Consider the following 17,431-nt stretch of genomic DNA (forward strand, 5'->3'; position numbering starts at 1 on the left):
GAGCCCACCCCGGAGAGGGGGAGGAGGTGGCCCGGCGCAGGCGGGGACGCGGGCAGGGGAGCGGGAGCTGAACCGGGCCGCCTGCCTCCGCCTCTGAGGGCTCTTTGCATCCTCTCCTCGGCAGGGACACGGTGATGCTGCCCACCGGAGAACCCTCACAGCCGGGCGCAGCTCCTGTAGCGCCCGCTCTGTGGCTGACACCGAGTTGGAGAAGCCTGGAAGAACTCCGTTCTGCCACAGCAGGTTCCTAAAGGTGCGCGACGAAAATGTACGTGGAAGCCAGCGGGGCCAGACTTCGGGAAGTGCTGTGCAGGCAGCGAGCTGGCGTGTCGCAAAGAGCACGGCGGGCGGTGCTTCCCACACGCGGCTGAGCTCGGCTCTGAGGAAAGCCGCGCAGCTGGAGAGCAGAATCGTGAGCCGGAGGAAGCAGGCGGAACTGCAGAGCACTGACTTGGGCCAGACACCTTCGGATGAAGAGTCCGTCTCAGCTGCCTCCAGTCATGAACACAGTGCAAGGGGCAAGAAGTATCTGAAGAATTATGTTACTGCCGGTGGAAATACGACCCTCGGTAACGCCCGTTCTAAGGAAGAGGAAAGCATCCGAAGCCCTAAAAAGAATGTTATGGTCAAACAACAGCTGGGTTTGGATAGCGATGAAGAGGAAATGAGAGAGTTGATGGAGAGCTCTTTGGAGATTCCCAGTGGAAATGAGAATAGGAGAGTTGTCATAGCGGATGATTCTAAATGGAATGGAAAGGTAAATACAGACTTCGCTGGATTATGTATTTTTTATTTACACTTTTATGAAATTCTTTTAATTCATAGATCACTTTTTATTTAGATAACACCAGAAACTAAATTTTACTTTTGCATTTGTGGCTTGGTCATGATATGATTTACCTTCAATTCACATTTTAAAATTACTCTTTTTTACCCATTATAACTTGATTTCCTTTTTAGTGATCTACACATAATAAACAAAGTAACAAATCTCTTTTTCATGTTCTTGAAAAGAGTAAGACTCCAGTTTCATCAGGAATGCCTCCTCCATCTCATGAGGAAATTTCACCAACAGAGGTATCTAAAGCATCTTTTTTTCATAGCAAAGACTCAGAGAAAAATATTTCTGGTAGAGTTAATTCACCAGCACTTTCACCAGCCAGCAGAAACCTGTCAGTACTACATAATGTGAGATCTCAGTTGCCGTCTTCGTCCGTGAAAGACAATACTGTAAAGATTACTCTGCCTGGAACAGGCAACACCAAGCAAAGCCAAATATCACTCGAAAGTGACAGAAGTGAAATAAAATCATTAGATGAATTATTTTCAAAAGCAGCTGGTGCAGAAGATTCAATGAGCAGCGGCTCAAATGGTAAGTTAGTTCTAAATATTGTCACAGTAGACTTGGCGTGATTTGTACTAATAATCTACTGATAAATTGACTAATAAACATGGGCAAATACTTCAAAAGGCTTTATCAAAGGAATTATGTTTCTTTTTTTCCATGCAATATATTTTTATTTTTCTTGGCTTTTGATTTAATGGGTTCAGTTTCATAATTCTTCCCAGTGTGACATCAAAACAATTAAATTAATTGTGACATCAAAACAATTAAAACATTTAGAATAGTTTCTGTATATCAGTGGGACAATGCACTAATGGGTCTGAGTCAGAACAAATGTAACTCAGAGGCAGCAAGAATGTCCTGAACTCCGACGAGCAGAAACACTGACAGGCAAAGGAGGAAAGGAGAAAGAGCTGCTACAAAGTTAAGGGTTTAGAGTGATTACTATTGCTTTTCAGTATTACACTGTAATCTAGAAATGTAGTACTGTTTGATTTTTTTTTTCCCCACTTTTCTTGCTTAAGGGAAAGCGTACTGTAATTTTCGCATGAATTCTCATGATGATATGTCATTTGATTGTAGACTTCAGACTGAATATCCTGAGCCTTGATGATTTGGCATCAAATAGTACCAGTGAGGCAGCAGAGTTAAAGCAGAAAGTAAGTAGAAGTTCCCTACTAGCACATATTTCTATTCTACCTTTTGGTGGAGGGTGGATATTCTGAAATAAAGACTTCTGTTCTACTCACAGCCTATCTGAGGTGGGCGTGTCTCACTAGCTGCGAGGGTTAGATCAGGATTTTAGTCTACGAAACCCGACCAAATTTTTTTTAGTGTATTTCCTTACTAAATGTAACAGCACTGCACAGTTCACAAGATGACACAGAAGAACAACATTTTTATTTCCTAATAAAGTAGTAGCTAACTCCCAGTGATACGCAGCAAACAGGTGAAGAAGAATGGAGGCAGCTCCTAGGTTGTACTTTCCTGAGTCTCCTCAAATACAGTTGTTTTGTTTTACAGGGGACAGAACTTCAAATTACTCAAGAATCAAACAGAAATCCAAAAAAAGACACATTCCTGGTGGAAAAAGACCAAACTTCTCTTAAAATGGCAAGTGCAGTAACTGGTGTGAATGATGCTTCCCAAGGGGATATTGATAAAACTGATGCTGAAATCTCTGAGCATTTAAGTGGAGTTTCTGCAGATCTTCCTAGACACAAACAGGATTATCTTGATCATGAGGAGAGAACCGTTAATTCAGAATATTCTGAAGACTTTGAAAGGTCTCCGTCTACAACAGACAGGGAATCTGTATCAGAAATGTCAGAGGAACGTTCTGAGAGCTGCAAGTATTCTGGAAAACACCCATCCTCAGCATCGTCACCTTTACTTACGCGAGAGCAGCATGAGCAGGTACACAGAGTAACTGTCAAAGAAACTGCAGTTCAGACAGTGGATCCTCTGTTCACCTACAGCTGGTCAAAGAGTGAGTTCACAAGATCTTGCCCTATTTGGGCAATTTTTACATTTTATATGCTAGCCGAGTCAGCCTTAATAGAGCTATTAGTTTCAGTATTAGCTTCCCCTAGCTGACATTAATCTAAAAACTTTCAAAAGCCTGGCACTTTCATCTGCTAGTTGTAGAAAAGGTTGGGATTGGACAACAGAATAAGAATTTGGAACTGGTTTTTGCTAAAAAAACCCCAACCCTGCAGCAGGAAGCGTGGATGGGTGAGCTGTGTCAGCAACAGAGGTTGCAATAGCCTGAGAAACATTCTCAAACGGAATTCAATATTTTGACTGTAAGCAATACCACTGCATTGATAGTAAAGTGATCACCCATTGCAGAGTTGTTTTTTGCATTGTATTTATTTCTTGGGAAAGCACTATGGCCCCACTTACGACAGACAGATGTGACTTAACTGTTCCTGAGGGGTAGCAAGGAGGAGAAAGTAGAGGTTCTCAAGAAGGAAACAGAAATTCAGGGGTGCTTGAAAACAGTAGATTCCTTCAAGTACAAAAGCCTTTATTTTTACTCTGTCTAGGGTTAGAAAAGTGCCTCCCACAATGACGTGTTATGAACGTAAGAGTAAAGAAACTGTGGAGGTCATAGAACTCTTTTAGCATTTTTTTTGGCTGACAGAATTCCCTGTACAGCTCTACAGCAGTTCTACAGCAACTCATGTCCCAGGACGCTACTGAAGATGAACGAAGTTCCAGCACTAAACCTTTCCAAACCCAGTAATTGCTATTTTATCCTGTACACAGCAAACACCTCTGCAGTACTTGACGCACCTCTAGGACACAGTTATGTTGACCCAGTACCCGTTGCCAGTCACACCATCAGCATGGACGCAGTAGAAGGTACTGAAAAATGTTTCTTTTTCTGTTTTACTGTATTTTATGCACCTAACCCCTGCTTGGATTGTTCAGCCCTCACTATCTGAGTGAAACGCATCACTAAAGTGTACACTCTCCCTTTCTTGCAGCCTTGACAGCGTACAGCCCGTCCGTTCTTGTTCTAAATGCCATGTTGAAACAGCACTTGCTCTTGACTCAGCAGTTTGTAGAGAACATTCACAACCTTCACTCATCCCTCGTGGAGTCATTAGAGAGCGAGAAGTTCCACTACCATACCCTGGAGGAGGCTAAAGAGGTATTTGTGACAGACAAGAGGGCAGCCTAGATCCACTAAGGGTGTTTTCCTTGCCAAATGCTCCTGGTATTTGCAGCAAACACATTTTCTCTGTGTATTACTAATGAATCAGATAAAGTTCATGTTATCATTAAGCATATTACTTCATAGAAGAATACTAGAAGGCTTGTGCCCGTTAACGAGTCAAGAGTTTATACAGTAGAAGACGACTGAAGTCTCACCGAAGGTCGTGGTTTGAAAGAATAAGCTTTTTTGCTGTAGCACTGAACTGTCCTCAAAGGAGCAAGGATCTCCCTAACGTACAACAGGACTATCAGTTTCTGGTGCTAGTACAGGAAAGTGATCATCTTGACAAAGAATTGTTATTAAATACTAGAAAGTATTTATCCACTTAATAAATTTGCATATTAACTTTTTTTTTTTTTTGCAGTACATCAGGAAACACAAATCCCCACCTCTAACAATTGAGCAAGCACGTGAAGAAATTTGGAAAGCACAGAAGGAAAATCTGCTTTGACTCTTTGAATTTCAAGTAAAATTTACATATACAGATCTCAAGGTGGAACAGGAAACCCTGCCAAATTGAAAAATTGCACAGATAACTTTTAAACTGGACATAGTTTTCCTATTTCTGAATTTTATACTAATGTACATGATTGAGGGATCAGCAGGAACCTTCAGCCAGACTGTTCAGCCAAAAAAGAAACCAAGAAAACACTTCTTGTGTCTATCACAGAGATTGACTGATCTGTCATCAGGGTAGAAGTGAAAGTCTGTGCTACAGTGCCCGAGGAATGATCACAGGAGAAAAAACACCAGATCCTGACTTTAGTGCCATATTCCAACAGTGTTTATATAGAATTTTGTTTGTGTAGGTGGATAAATTCGACACAGGGAAGCTTTACAAGCCAAATCCTCTGAAATACGAGCCACCATTTTACTTTTATTAAAAAAAAAAGTGTTTATTGGAAGGCAGAACAATAAAATTCACAAATTGATAACATACAGGTGTTGTATGCTGATTCACAGACAGTTACAGTTCCACAACTACAGTAGATCTAGAACAAACTGATATTTCATCATCGTAACTGAATGGTTTTAAGAGGGTTTCTGCTATACAAACAAAGGGCTCTGGAAGAGGTTACCACCACGCAGACCTCTGGAGTGGAAGTGCAGTGTAAGGGCCTAACATCTTTAGCTGGTGGTCTCTGGAAACAGTTAAAAAAGGTTGTTTTTTGTTGTGGTTTTTTTTTTTTTTTTAGTTTTCTTCTCATTGCGATTAAAGGAAGTTTCCAAGAACATTTCATCGTTAGAAACTTGCAGAGCAGAGAAAATGGCTTCTCTTCTATTGAGCTAATTTGCTTTTATTAAAGGGTATATACAAAAATATAAAAAGCTTAAAGAATGTCTTCCGTTACAAAGCATTGAACATCCCTTAGAGCGCGTGAAAAGCTAGAACAGTTAACCCTCGTGTTCTGACCAGAGTTGTGACTGCAGCAGCTGGTGTGTAGGGGCGTTAAGTTGTAGGGTAGGTTCTAACAAGCTTGCACAGTGCTCATAGGTCACCTGTACTGGAACTAGATGCTTCATTCCCCATTTAGACATTAGGATACACTGCTCAGCATCAGTCTGACTTGATCCCAAGGCAGCACCCCTCCACTTCAAATAGAATTAACCTTTTGAGAGAAATAAACATACATTATGGAACTAGAGAACATGTAACCACATCAGATAACGTCTGTATTCCACAGGAATGAATGAATCACAATCCTGCACCAGGGAGAGCGTGACCGGGGTTTAATTCTAGTATAAAATGGGTAACTAATTAAAAAATTTTTGCAAAATAAATGGAAATTCTTAAACTTGCTAGACATGTCATAGTAACGACTGGCCTTTTTTAAACACTAAGCGACAAGTGTTGAAGTACATGTCATAGCTTTCCATTTTTCACCATAGTTTTAAAAGTAAATTCATTTGTCACTTCCTCCAGACTTTAATCCGGATTTATACAAGTTTAATGTTTTGTAGAAGATGCAAGACATCTTTCTTCAGAGAGTCTTATTCAGGTGGTGGAGGGTCTTGCGTTTCACGCTTCACTGAAACAATAGGGAAAAGAGTTCTTACACATTCTGCAGTTACCTACGCTGTCTGAAATGTTTCATGGAATGAGGGCTCTACAAGGAATTTTTCCTTTTGGGCTTTATTTAAACCCATTTCATTACACAGATCTACTGCAGCCATAGGCAGAAGTGACTTTTCATTCAGCATGCCAATTTTTTTCCTTTTAGTCATTGGCAAGCATAGTTGTTCTACCTACAGACTCTCTGCAAAAATCTATAGTTTGGGTAATTGCCTTCACCTCTCAAGAAGCACCTCCACTTTTTCTGAACTCTTCCTACACTACGGTGAATTTTTACCGGTTCTGGCTTTGGCAGAACACAACTAACGGTAGGAACCTCGGAGTTGGGCAGGACCAAACAGTAAAGCCTGGTCTAACTTCCTTCCAACCCCAAAGACCTTCCAGCTCCCTCCACTACCTCAGGGATTGCTCCTGTTCTGGGAAGGGTGATGTTCAAGGATGCAGCCAGGATAGCGGCTGACACGGAACGGCTAATTAATTAATGTTTCAGAAATAATACAAACACAACTCCTAAAAAGGAAAAGATGCTGGGTTAATCAGAGTATATGTCTACTTACCTGCTGGTTTGCTGTATCCATGACATTAGAAAAATTAAGGGTTACTAGTCTTTGCATTCAGGTTTAAAATCTACAGTAAACAAGATAAAGCCACTATCGAATCCGCAGAGTTTTTTAAATTGCTTAGAAACATTCACTTACATTCATCTCTGGCCTTCATGCGTGCGATAAACGAGTAACTTTTATTTCTTCGGTAGTTTTCATAAGGGTCATCTAATGCAACTCCCACTCCTTTATATTGATCCCATTTGTCTCGGATATCCCCTCCCTTAATTGGATCCTGAATTCCTTGTTCCTTGGCTCCCAATCCACCAGATCCACTCCATCCTGCAGAAAAGATGTAACGTTGCAATCCTGTGACTATTTTTTATTACTAGAACTCTGAAGACAAACACAGACATTTTGGAAACAACCAAAAAAAAGCATTCATTTGATACAGCAGGATGGTAACAGCCTGAAACAACATGGGAACTGTTTATTTCAAAAGCATTAATATGCAGATTCTGGGAGCAGACAGACATCAGCACGATCCCTGAAACTTTTACGAGGGCGAGGGGAAGGCAGCACAAGCCCCACCTGCCCAGTCCAGCCCGTGGATGTGCACTACAGGGAGATGAAACACCTTGGGTAGGGAATTTCTGTTTGTCTTGCACATCCTGCCCAGAGTGGCAGCTACCACCACCGCTCCGTGTGCCACACACTTACACCTCTGAGCATCCTTACGCTGACCTTGGAACACCAAAGGATAATTACTTATGAACATGTATTTATTAATTGTATCCAAGGTTTTGGTGCCTGATTTTGTTTCTTGGCATGCATAAGACTCCAGAGCAGCATCTCACCCATTTTCACTAGCATTTGATGGCCTTTATTTTCTTCTCCAAGTCTCGATTCTGGTATAGGAGGCCCAGAACTGGAGCCCAAACCAGCAGAAGAACTGAGGAAATAAAAAGAACAAATTAAGAACAAGTGATCCTGTTCTGACACAAAGCAAGGTCATGTATTCTCTGTTAAATATTAATACCCAGTATAATCCCATCCACTCTACTAAACTATTCTTTTATAAAGCTATTACAGAATTAGAAAGGTGCCAGAAACACCCAACCTGCTTCTCAGTACCAGGGAAATCAAACACTACGGTCTTGCTAACAGAGAGTACTCGGAGGATTCCTCCTGCTTCCCAGGAAGGCACACAAAGCCTTCACAGCTGCACGGGGGTTGATTGTAACAAAAAGCCACCACAACCAAGTAATAGTCCCTCTACAAGCACATACAGGTATGAATTGTTTCTAAATCCGCCTTCCATCTTCTTTTCTACGATTTGTTGCAATGCTTACTGTTCCCAGCTTATGCAAAAAACCCCACGTCGGTACTTTTCCAAACAACCCAAGTAAAAAAGAGGAATAAACAAACAAAAGCTTACGGAGGAGTTGGGCTGCGAGACCGGGACCGGCGCCGCCTCCCTGGGGAATACGATTTCGATCGCGAGCGCGAGCGCGACCGCGAGCGACTGTGAGAAGAGCGGGACCTGCTGCGGCTCCTGCAAAGGGAGAGCACACGGGGTGAGAGGCACGAGACACCGCAGCAACAGCCGGGGTCCCTCCTCCGGCTCCTGCCCCCCACCTCCCAGGGCCCAGCCCGCCGCACCCTACCTGGACTGGGAGCGCGAATAGGATCGTGATCGAGAGCAAGAGCGAGATCGTGACCTCGAATAGGAGCCAGATGACTTTGAAGATCGGGAATTGGATCGGGAGGACGAGCGACCTCGGCTTTTAGACCGACTGCGAGACCGAGAAGGCCCACTGCACAGAGAAAAGCAGAGAAACCCCAGTGAAACTCCTGGGAGAAGCACAACCGACGCAAACACACTTCTGATCAAACTCGTACTGCACACAAGCACTGTATTTCTGCAGGCAACGCAGTGAAAACGTGAGTGCGGCAAAAACTTTTTTCTGCAGATCAGAGAAATTCCAGCGAGTTGAAACTCAAGTTATTCCATCAGCACGTTGCTGAACAGACTTTCCCCTCTGCATTTAGCCCAAGATACTCCACACGAACAGCATGCATCACAAGGCAGCAGACAGGATCTCTCACCTATTTCTCTTCTCCTGACCTTTCCTCCGCCTCGCTCTCATTTTAGCTCTGAAGAATTCGTACAGTCCATTCTGCTCCCAGCCTTCACTGCAATAAATCAACCACACACAGAACCGACATCTGTAAAATTCTACTTTGATCAACGCAGAGACGTTCAGGATTTCCGCTAGATTTGGTTGGGAACAAAGAGCCTGGGCAAAACGGTCTTGCAAATCTCAGTGTAAGATCAAACAGCGTGTGCAGTTTAAAACACAACAAGAGCACTCATTTCAGCATTAGAAGAACCAAGACACAGGCGAAGGAAGAGAGAGGCACTTCGTGGTTTGAGACAGCTTCTTAGGGCATTTTCCTTACCATATTGTTAGCTATACCTACTCTTACCTGTTTCTAGGCCTGTCATGAGATGGTGGACTATAAAATGCCTCAACCGCAGCCAGTAGTCTCTCACTGGGGGGCATTGGGGGTGGAAGACGTATATCTTTAGGATCTAAAGGTTTATACTCATGATCTTCAAGCTGCCGGAAACAAAACAAATTACATTCGTGTCATGTGTCATGGGGTGGCTACCTGAAGAGATAAATATAGATTTAACTGTGTAGGGACCTCACATTTCACTACTGGATAAAAAACGGTCCAGAAATAAGGATTCTGCAGATGACCCAATGCTTTCTCGTGCTATCACTACCATTTTGAGTTCTATGAGAACAGCCAGCACTACACAGGTTGCAGCATTAACTGGATCGCCAGGTAGATAAAATGCAGATCTCATCTATCCACCTTGGTGCTAAGTGGCTGGATGGAAGCCTGGCAAAAGCTGGTGTATGCTGCGAGTAACACAAAGTTAGAGATGGCAGAGCCCTATTTGTTCATCTCAGACCAGAATGCATACATGTGTATATTCCCAAAGATGCTGATATAGATACATTTCCTGTTCTCTATCATTCTTTGTTTGTATATATATAACATTAACGTTGCAAAACATCTTTGTAAAGAACTCTGAACACCAAAACTAGGACAGTGGCCACATCAGAACTGCAAGGTCCCTCTGCCCATCTGAAAATCACCGGGCATTTCCACGTTCTAAAAACCAGGGTAAGATTTCCAAGACTAAGTTAGTCCTTCACATACATAAGCTCAAACAGCTTTCACCAGGACACAACAGTTAAAAGTTTCACCATTTTCACTCCTTTCTCCCCACCCCGCTCCTGCCCTTACACACCCTTCAACAACTTGGCTGATGGTTGCTGGATGAAAGATTTGAAACTACAAATGTCTGTGTTAAACTGTCCCTATTATTGATGATGGGATTTCGATCTTTTAACTCTACTATTCGGGGCGTGTTGCAACACTTACTTTTACAAGCGGAGCCATCAGCCCAGCAGGAAGATCAAAGTAGGGAACGTTTGGCACCAGACTAGGATCATCGTGGTTCATGTGCGGGGGCCCTTGTCGCCGCATGTGAGGAGGTTGCCCGTTAAATCCATGCGGGGGAGGCCCGAAATCAGGGTGCTGTGGCCCTCCCCAAGGAGGATGCTCGCTGATTCCAGGATGAGGCAATCTGTGACCAGGGTGATGATGAGGAGGTCCAATTTCTGCAGAGTGGGAGGGTTAAAACATTTTATTTAGCTATAGAGAAATGAAGTACATCGTTAATTGCCTTCCATTAATGCATTTATCCTAAAAAATCAATTTTGGCACCCAGAGCCTTGCAGACCCAGAAAAGCAACAGAACTGGAGAACTAGAGGCTGGCTTGAGGTCCACGTTCATGGAAACATTCCAGTGCATCTCCCTCCCTGGCCATAGTGACCGCTCTCAACACAACAGGATACTTTAAGTCACTGCTTAAATTGGGGACATACTGTGGTCAAAAGGTACCACAAAAAAGACACACTCAAGAACAAAAGGTTTCAGATGCAGCAGGGCAGCTACTGATGAGATCGATTTCTGAAGCCTAAATACACAACCATGGTTTAGCACAGACCTGTAATTAGTTCTGTCTCTATGCCAAATCATCATATATAAAGAAATAAATACGGCAGGAATTAACTCACATGAGTAGGTGACAAGAAAATACTTTGTTTAAAGAGGCGTTTCGAGAAGAGGTAGAGATAATATCCTGTTAAAATAGAGAAGTGAATGACATCCATCCAATCACTGATGGAAAACCATTTGCCATGAACGCCAGGACACCCAGCTGAACTCACAGCACTACACAGAGAAAAATGCAAGACTGAAAACCAACATTTTCCAGCAGCAGGACCAACAGTTTTTCCAGAAAAAGCCATTATAGCCACTGCCCAATCTTCAGCCAGTACTATTTGACTCATCTTCATCGGAACTTGAGCACAGTCTGTGTTGTTATTGCTTCTCCTAACTTTAGCCATGTGATTTAGTAGATCCCCTCCTCCAACAACTTTACATGAAACAACAGATGTTTTGGATCAGCACTACAATCCAAAACAGAGCATCTTTTCTGAGCTTAAACCTTAATTCCCCCAGGACAAGAAAAGCTGTTTTCCCTACTATCACAACTCTTAAAAAACCCCCAACCAAACAACAAACCCAAAGAAAAAGAAGAAAAAAAACCCCACAACAATCTTTACTGAAGAAGTTAATCACAGTACTAAATATATAAGCTCTAATTCATTGGTTTTCAGTGTTTTTTGGACCTGGGAATTGAGATCCTTTTAAGCTCAGAATAGCAACTCCTACACAGCAACGTAATTGCTCTGGTAAGTGGCTTGTCATACAGAACCAGAGTGTTCTTTAGACTTTACACGGGTAAGGATCACTCCAGAGTAATTACGACTTCTGCATGTGAAATAGAAACTACGGGAGGGCAGAACTACACCAGACTTCACCAGGGAGCCTGCAGCCAAGTCTGAGCCCCAAAGGCACCAACTCCACTCTCAGACGTCCCTGTGTTCCAGCGAGGGAGCAAACCAAGCCAGAAGGGAGAACTGGAGGTAAGGATCGTTTCACCAGACACTACTGTGCCACACAACGTTACGGCAGATAATTTGAGAGCTTTTCAGTAAAAATAAAAAGAAAAGAAGGACATGGATCAATGTATGCACAAGAACAAATGCTTCTGGCCTGGCTTCCTCTAACATCCTCCACCTATGGAGGGCACAGCTGAAGAGCCCCCATCTACAGCCTGATGCCCGGGAGATCAGATTTACAAGCAAATGCTGCTTCTCACCTTTGAGTTTACTACTCTTAAAAGTGAAATAATCACAAAAGGGGTGCCTGTAGAGATGCTGACTTGCATTTGGATTGCGATTTCTGTTTATCTGCATCCATCAGGGAGGGAAGACTCAAAAAGCAAGGAAACACCCAACTCTGAGCTGTTAGCAGTAGCTTCCCAAACCCCCAAACTCAACATTTCTCAGGAAAAAAACCCAACAGTCCACCAAGAAGCAGCTGCCAACCCAAAGCACTAAATAATTTTGTAACGGCAATCAGCATCGCAACATAAGAAAACCTGGCCTGGTACACACTTTACCTTGAGGAAAATCCCCCTGGGGGTAATCAAAACGATGAGGATAAGGAGGCCTTTCAAAGGGATGGCGAGGTGGAAAATCATCCTGCATGAAGCGAGGTGGAAAGCGGTTGAAATTATGCGGATGCGGGGGCTGGTTGAATTGGGGATGTTGCTGATGTGGAGGAAATGGGCCTCTGAAGTGAGGTGGCCGCTGCATTCGAAATGGAGGTTCCCTTTGACCCCCACCCCATGGAGGTTGTTCGTGCTGGTTGTTCCACGGGGCTTCAAACTGGTTGTTCCAAGAAGGATCTGGCTGGTTGTTCCAAGGTGTCTCTCGTTGATTGTTCCAGCCTTGATCTCTCTGTTCGTTCCACATTCCTTCATGGTTGTTATTCCACGGAGGACAGTGAGGTGGTCCCTAGCGGTGAGGAAACGCAGCCTGGTCATTAGGCTACAAAATTAGCAAACACAATAAAACCAATCTACTTTTCTAAAGTAAATATGGCCTGTAGGCAACACATACAAGGGGAAAAACTTTCCGAGTACAAGGTTGGAACAACTGCAGCTTCAAAGACCATACTGTTACTGAACCAAACAACTCCTTGTTCTGCTTGTTCATAGGGAAGTGTGATGGTTGCCAAACTGAAATCCAATTTCTACTTTGCCTTTAACTGGGCTCAGAATGAGAAAGCTTGGCATTTGAATCTGGATTTCTAACTTCCACAGCTTTTTCACCACACTTCCACAAACCAAAATGGTCATTCTGAACCTTCACCTCCCTCTGAACCTTGTTTCAGAGCTCTGTTTCTTACCTGTTGTTGACCCCATGGTGCAACAGGGTGAGGCTGGTCAAACCAGGGTGGTTTATTTGGGGGAATCTGATCATGAGAACCAGGACCCCGTGGCCCACCAGAGGCAGGATCCTGCACTCCGGACCCTGTTGTGTCATATTCTGAAGAACCAGCTAGAGGCATTTGAGATTTACCATCATCTGAAACAAAGGGGAGACTATTATAAGCATCCAGGTCACACGTAGTTAATAAAACACCAGCACACTACAACAGGCTCCATCCGAATTTTGCTGGATGTGTAAACACTTTGCAGAAATCTATTTCTGGGAGAGAGGATTCCTGATCCATTTAACATTTGTCTCTTTAGTTCTTTTTATATTCAAGCACCAGCTGCAAGCCTCCTCCAAACAGGTTCAGGCTGTTGCCTGAACCAAGTCAGCATAGCACAATACTTCACTACTAAAAAAGGAGGGAAAAAAAAAAAAAGATTAAAAAAAAAAATCTCACAATGTTGCCACCCACGGATTTCTGCTGAGGTCCCCAGAACAGGTTTGTACCTGCTTGCGTAACTGGAGCAGATGGTGGAGCCGAGGCTGGTGCTGCTGTGGGGGCCTGAGGTGGGGGTGTTGATTTCACCTCGTTCTCTAGGGGTGGTATTTGTATTTGTTGCTGCTGTTGCTGCGTTAAACTGTTCACAAACTCTTCGTGTTGAGTTTTCAGGTTCTGTATTTGCTGTTGGAAGGCTACTTGTACAGGCTGTACTACCGTCGCATACTCAGTGATCAAATTTGCCTGATAAAATGAGATAAAATAAGACTAAGTTAACACTGTACCTCAACCAGTTATCCTCTCTGCTCATTCAGAATCTCCTACGTTGCTCTCCACCCCCTCACAGAAATGCATGAGAACGCAGGATAACCTGCTGGCAGAAGAACCCAGTCACACTATGAAGCTCCACAAAGATTTCCAAAATACTCTCTGCAGGCTAGAATCCACCATCTCTATTAACGCCCAGCTTTCAAATACAGCTAAAATCAACTGCGTTCATTCTTCATGCTAAAAATGAACAGTTCCTGCCATCACAACAATTTTTATGCTTACTGTATCCAATTTAAAGTTATGGTTTCTTTAGTTTCCTTTTGACCAAACATTCATTTCCATAAAAAGAGAACACACTGACAAATATGTACATGACTGTAGCAGTTACAAATGCAAAGAGACTTTCCGGGATGGTATCAGCAGCTGGACTATTGAATGTTTGAAATAACAAAGTTATGTTTCACATTGTTTTTGTAATCCCTTGTAAACAACTTCAGTGGAATGGGGCACAGGGGCAGGAATTAATATTTACCTTTCAAAAACAAAAACATTTCCTAAATTTGCTTTCAAAATATTCACATAAATAAGAACAGTGTTACTTCTCTTTTGTGGCTAACCTGGTACTGGCCAAGTCCAAGAGCCGGGCTCTGTAACTGCTGAATAATTGACTCATCAAAGTACCCATTTTTCTCCCATAGTTGAAGAAGCTGCATAAATTCAAGAGTGAAAGGTTTTTAGAAATGATGAACAATAAAAGAAAAATTGAGGTACAACATTTTTACGGCTCTAGCTTTGTCAAAAGACCTAGGATTTTGGCATTTGTCTTTGAACCACCAGATTCAGATGCATTCATCATTATGGTAACTTTTAAATAAAGCCTAGATACTTTTAAGTTCTAGTTTAAACATTAATTAAAGCACATTCTGTATTAGGCTTTATGAAGACAATCAAACTAGAAAAAAAAAATAAAATCTCAGTGGTCTTTTTCCATCCTCGTATTTGTGATTTTTACCTAGAACTAACCTAATGAACCAAAGCATACAGTTAAACCAAAACCTGATACTCACTCTGGCAATTTTCTGTTGCTTATCCTCCTCCACTGCTAAAAAACTGGTGCAATAAATAGGCACAACCACCTTCTGTAAAGCAGCCAGAAGATCTCGTGCTTGCTTCCGCTGGCTTCAGAAAAGGAGTAGGAAGAGAAGAGTTACTGCCTTTCACTGTAACACTAAGAGCATTGTAACATTCAATTCATCTCAACTTCTGCTATATTAGAAGTAGTGGATTCATAAAATAGAGTTCTCTCCTTTGCATTTTTACTGTAAAGTCTTGTCTGGAGGAAAAATACATAAAGTAGATAAAAGTTGAATTTGATTATTAAGCACTAGATCTTTGTCCCAGCTATGGGCATCTTAAGACAGTTGCTCAAAGTAATTACTATATTAAAAATAAAAAGTGACTAGTCAAACCAACAATGTATCTGTCAGGGAAAGACTTCACCACATTAATCAAAACCTCAAACTGAAAGCCACAATTTAATCCTTACCAGTGATGCAATACATCATTGATTAAGTAGATGAGATGTAACCGAAGCTCAAAGTGAGCTCCTTCTGCCGTTATACGATTTCGCAGGTGCCCAGCCATCAGCTCACAGTGTGCAGGAGATTTTGCATTACTAAACATCCAGTTCTTGCCAGCCTTAGAAAAGCAAATTTAAAATATTTTAAGTTAGTCTAATGTGTTCACATCACATGGAATGCCTAGAACTCTAAAATAATTGCACAGGAAGCTTTCAAGTAACGTGTAGCACCTTACCTACCACACAACGTAACAATAAAACTGCTGTTTACTATACAGACAGCCTCAAAATTCAAATGATACTTAATCCACACCGCCACCAAGTAACTGTTCAGATTTAGATCACTTACTGAGATCGCATCTTTCGTACAAGTGTCAATTATCGGCTGCAACAAGTTGTCAAATTCATTCATATCTAACTGGGTTTCCTCCAAAACTTTTTGCATTTGTTGCTCAATTGCAAGGGCTATTGCTGATGTGACTTGTTCCTGAAAAAAAGAAAAAAAAAAAAAGAATTATATTACATCTGATATTCTTCTGAAGCACTTAGCTGCTGTATCACCAATCTCTTAACTGTAAGTAGCTATCTCGAAGACCAAGACCTTTTACAAGCAATGTGACCATATATAAATGTTTCAGTTATTTGGTTTTGAGAAGAAAAGCCTCTTGTTGCTCTTCAGGAAAAGTCCAGGTTGTTTCCACCTCTAAAATATCTCCATCGGGGGAAAAAAAAAAAAAGCTATTGCAGGAAGTTCCTAAACATACAGAGCATAATCTAGGCATACTGCCTTCCTCTAGAAACATTTCAGTTTTGTTTCCAGTAGCTTTAACAGTAAAATATGGCCTGCAAAACCCAACTTCAAAGCACACAGTGCCCTGCCATCCCTAATGAGAATCCAACTTAATACTACAAGCTGGAACTTCTTGCAGTTCCCAGCAACCTGCAGCATTAAACAAAGATGAAAGCAGTTGCTATTTATACCAATCTGCAAATCAACTAGGTTTTTCATATTGTAAATAAACTGTTTTAATCCAGGTTCAATCTTGCTAGCACAACAGATATACCTGTCCTAAGGAGATTATGGCATTTGCCACAGAACAAAAATAAGCAAAGGAACACTCCCTCTCCCCACCAACCACCCGTCCAAAGGAAACCTTCTTCCGCCCCCCTTTCAGTCCTAATTTCTGCAGCCACTGGCAGATAAACCAGGTGAGTGTTTCTCTTAAACCAACCTGTCTCATTGCAAGGAGATGCTGCTCCTGCTGCTGCAGGTTCCACTGACTCTGCTGGATAAGTTCCTCCACGGAAGGAGTGCCCTGAGGAGCTGGGATAGGCGCAGCCGGTGGCAGAGATGGTTGTGGCAGTGGCTGGATCTGTGCAGTAGCCTCGATATCTTGACTTTGCTTGCACAACACTATCGGACAAAGTAAACTTTTAAAGTAAGCCTCACAGAGAAATCTGCTACCACCAGCCCACACAGGAAAACCATGCTGGTTCCAAAACTGACCCTCACTTTTTCCACAATTGCTTAACACAAAATGAAAATCGTGCTGGCAAGGGTGGATGGTGCAAAACAGGAGTGTCAGCAACTCCTCGAGCACTTCGAGAGGAATGACTCCAACACAAGCCCAGCCCCCGGAGCTCCTGCGCTGGACCACCGTGCTCTTGAGGGCCCTCCGGGCGTTGAGCTCCGTCTGAGCCTGCGGTGCAGCCCAGCCTACCTCCAAACCCGCAAACTGGGGGGGCGGGAAGAGCCGCGGGCAGGGCTCAGCCAACTACCTGGAGCTCAGAGAACAGGAAGAGGCTGCAAACCAGTCCTGGCGCGTCAGAACGGGGCCAGGAGGGAGAAAAGTGTCTCCGCCAGCCGGGGCCGAGCACCAGTGGCCGCGGGGGAAGGGAGCAGAGCCCGCCGCGGCCCTGTGCCGGCCCCGAGCCGCCGGCCGCGCACAAGCCGCGGGCCCC

At 43.0% G+C, this 17,431-nt stretch overlaps 3 protein-coding genes across 4 annotated transcripts in view; 1 reads left to right on the forward strand and 2 right to left on the reverse strand.

The window, feature by feature from the left end:
• The window catches only part of CALR3 (calreticulin 3), a 3,983-nt gene extending 3,873 nt beyond the window's left edge, over window positions 1-110 (reverse strand). The window contains 1 exon segment of the mRNA XM_026864901.1: window positions 9-110. Coding sequence (XP_026720702.1) covers window positions 9-110 — 102 coding nt within the window.
• Window positions 110-5,258, forward strand: C28H19orf44 (chromosome 28 C19orf44 homolog; the record flags this gene model as incomplete). The annotated part of the gene is made up of 7 exons (XM_026864902.1): window positions 110-757; window positions 1,015-1,372; window positions 1,928-2,004; window positions 2,369-2,834; window positions 3,617-3,712; window positions 3,838-4,004; window positions 4,435-5,258. Coding segments are annotated over 7 exons (1,899 nt in total), but the record flags the coding sequence as incomplete, so codon positions are not given.
• On the reverse strand, window positions 5,236-17,425 carry CHERP (calcium homeostasis endoplasmic reticulum protein). 2 transcript variants are annotated; one of them, XM_026865110.1, is made up of 17 exons: window positions 17,249-17,425; window positions 16,702-16,883; window positions 15,819-15,956; window positions 15,437-15,588; window positions 14,958-15,069; window positions 14,508-14,597; window positions 13,629-13,863; window positions 13,093-13,271; window positions 12,302-12,698; window positions 10,149-10,387; window positions 9,177-9,310; window positions 8,796-8,882; window positions 8,354-8,503; window positions 8,125-8,241; window positions 7,544-7,638; window positions 6,843-7,028; window positions 5,236-5,680 (listed from the first exon to the last, which is right to left on the reverse strand). In XM_026865110.1, the coding sequence occupies exons 2-17, from the start codon at window positions 16,708-16,710 to the stop codon at window positions 5,676-5,678; spliced, it is 2,325 nt and encodes a 774-aa protein (XP_026720911.1). In that variant the 5' UTR covers window positions 16,711-16,883; window positions 17,249-17,425; the 3' UTR covers window positions 5,236-5,675. The 2 variants fall into 2 exon arrangements, with proteins under 2 accessions (XP_026720911.1, XP_026720910.1); XM_026865109.1 differs by having other exon boundaries at window positions 5,236-6,100.
• Between the last annotated feature and the right edge of the window lie 6 nt (window positions 17,426-17,431).

The sequence above is a fragment of the Athene cunicularia genome, assembly GCF_003259725.1.
Source record: "Athene cunicularia isolate RWA chromosome 28 unlocalized genomic scaffold, athCun1 chr28_part1, whole genome shotgun sequence".
NCBI classification, from domain to species: domain Eukaryota; kingdom Metazoa; phylum Chordata; class Aves; order Strigiformes; family Strigidae; genus Athene; species Athene cunicularia.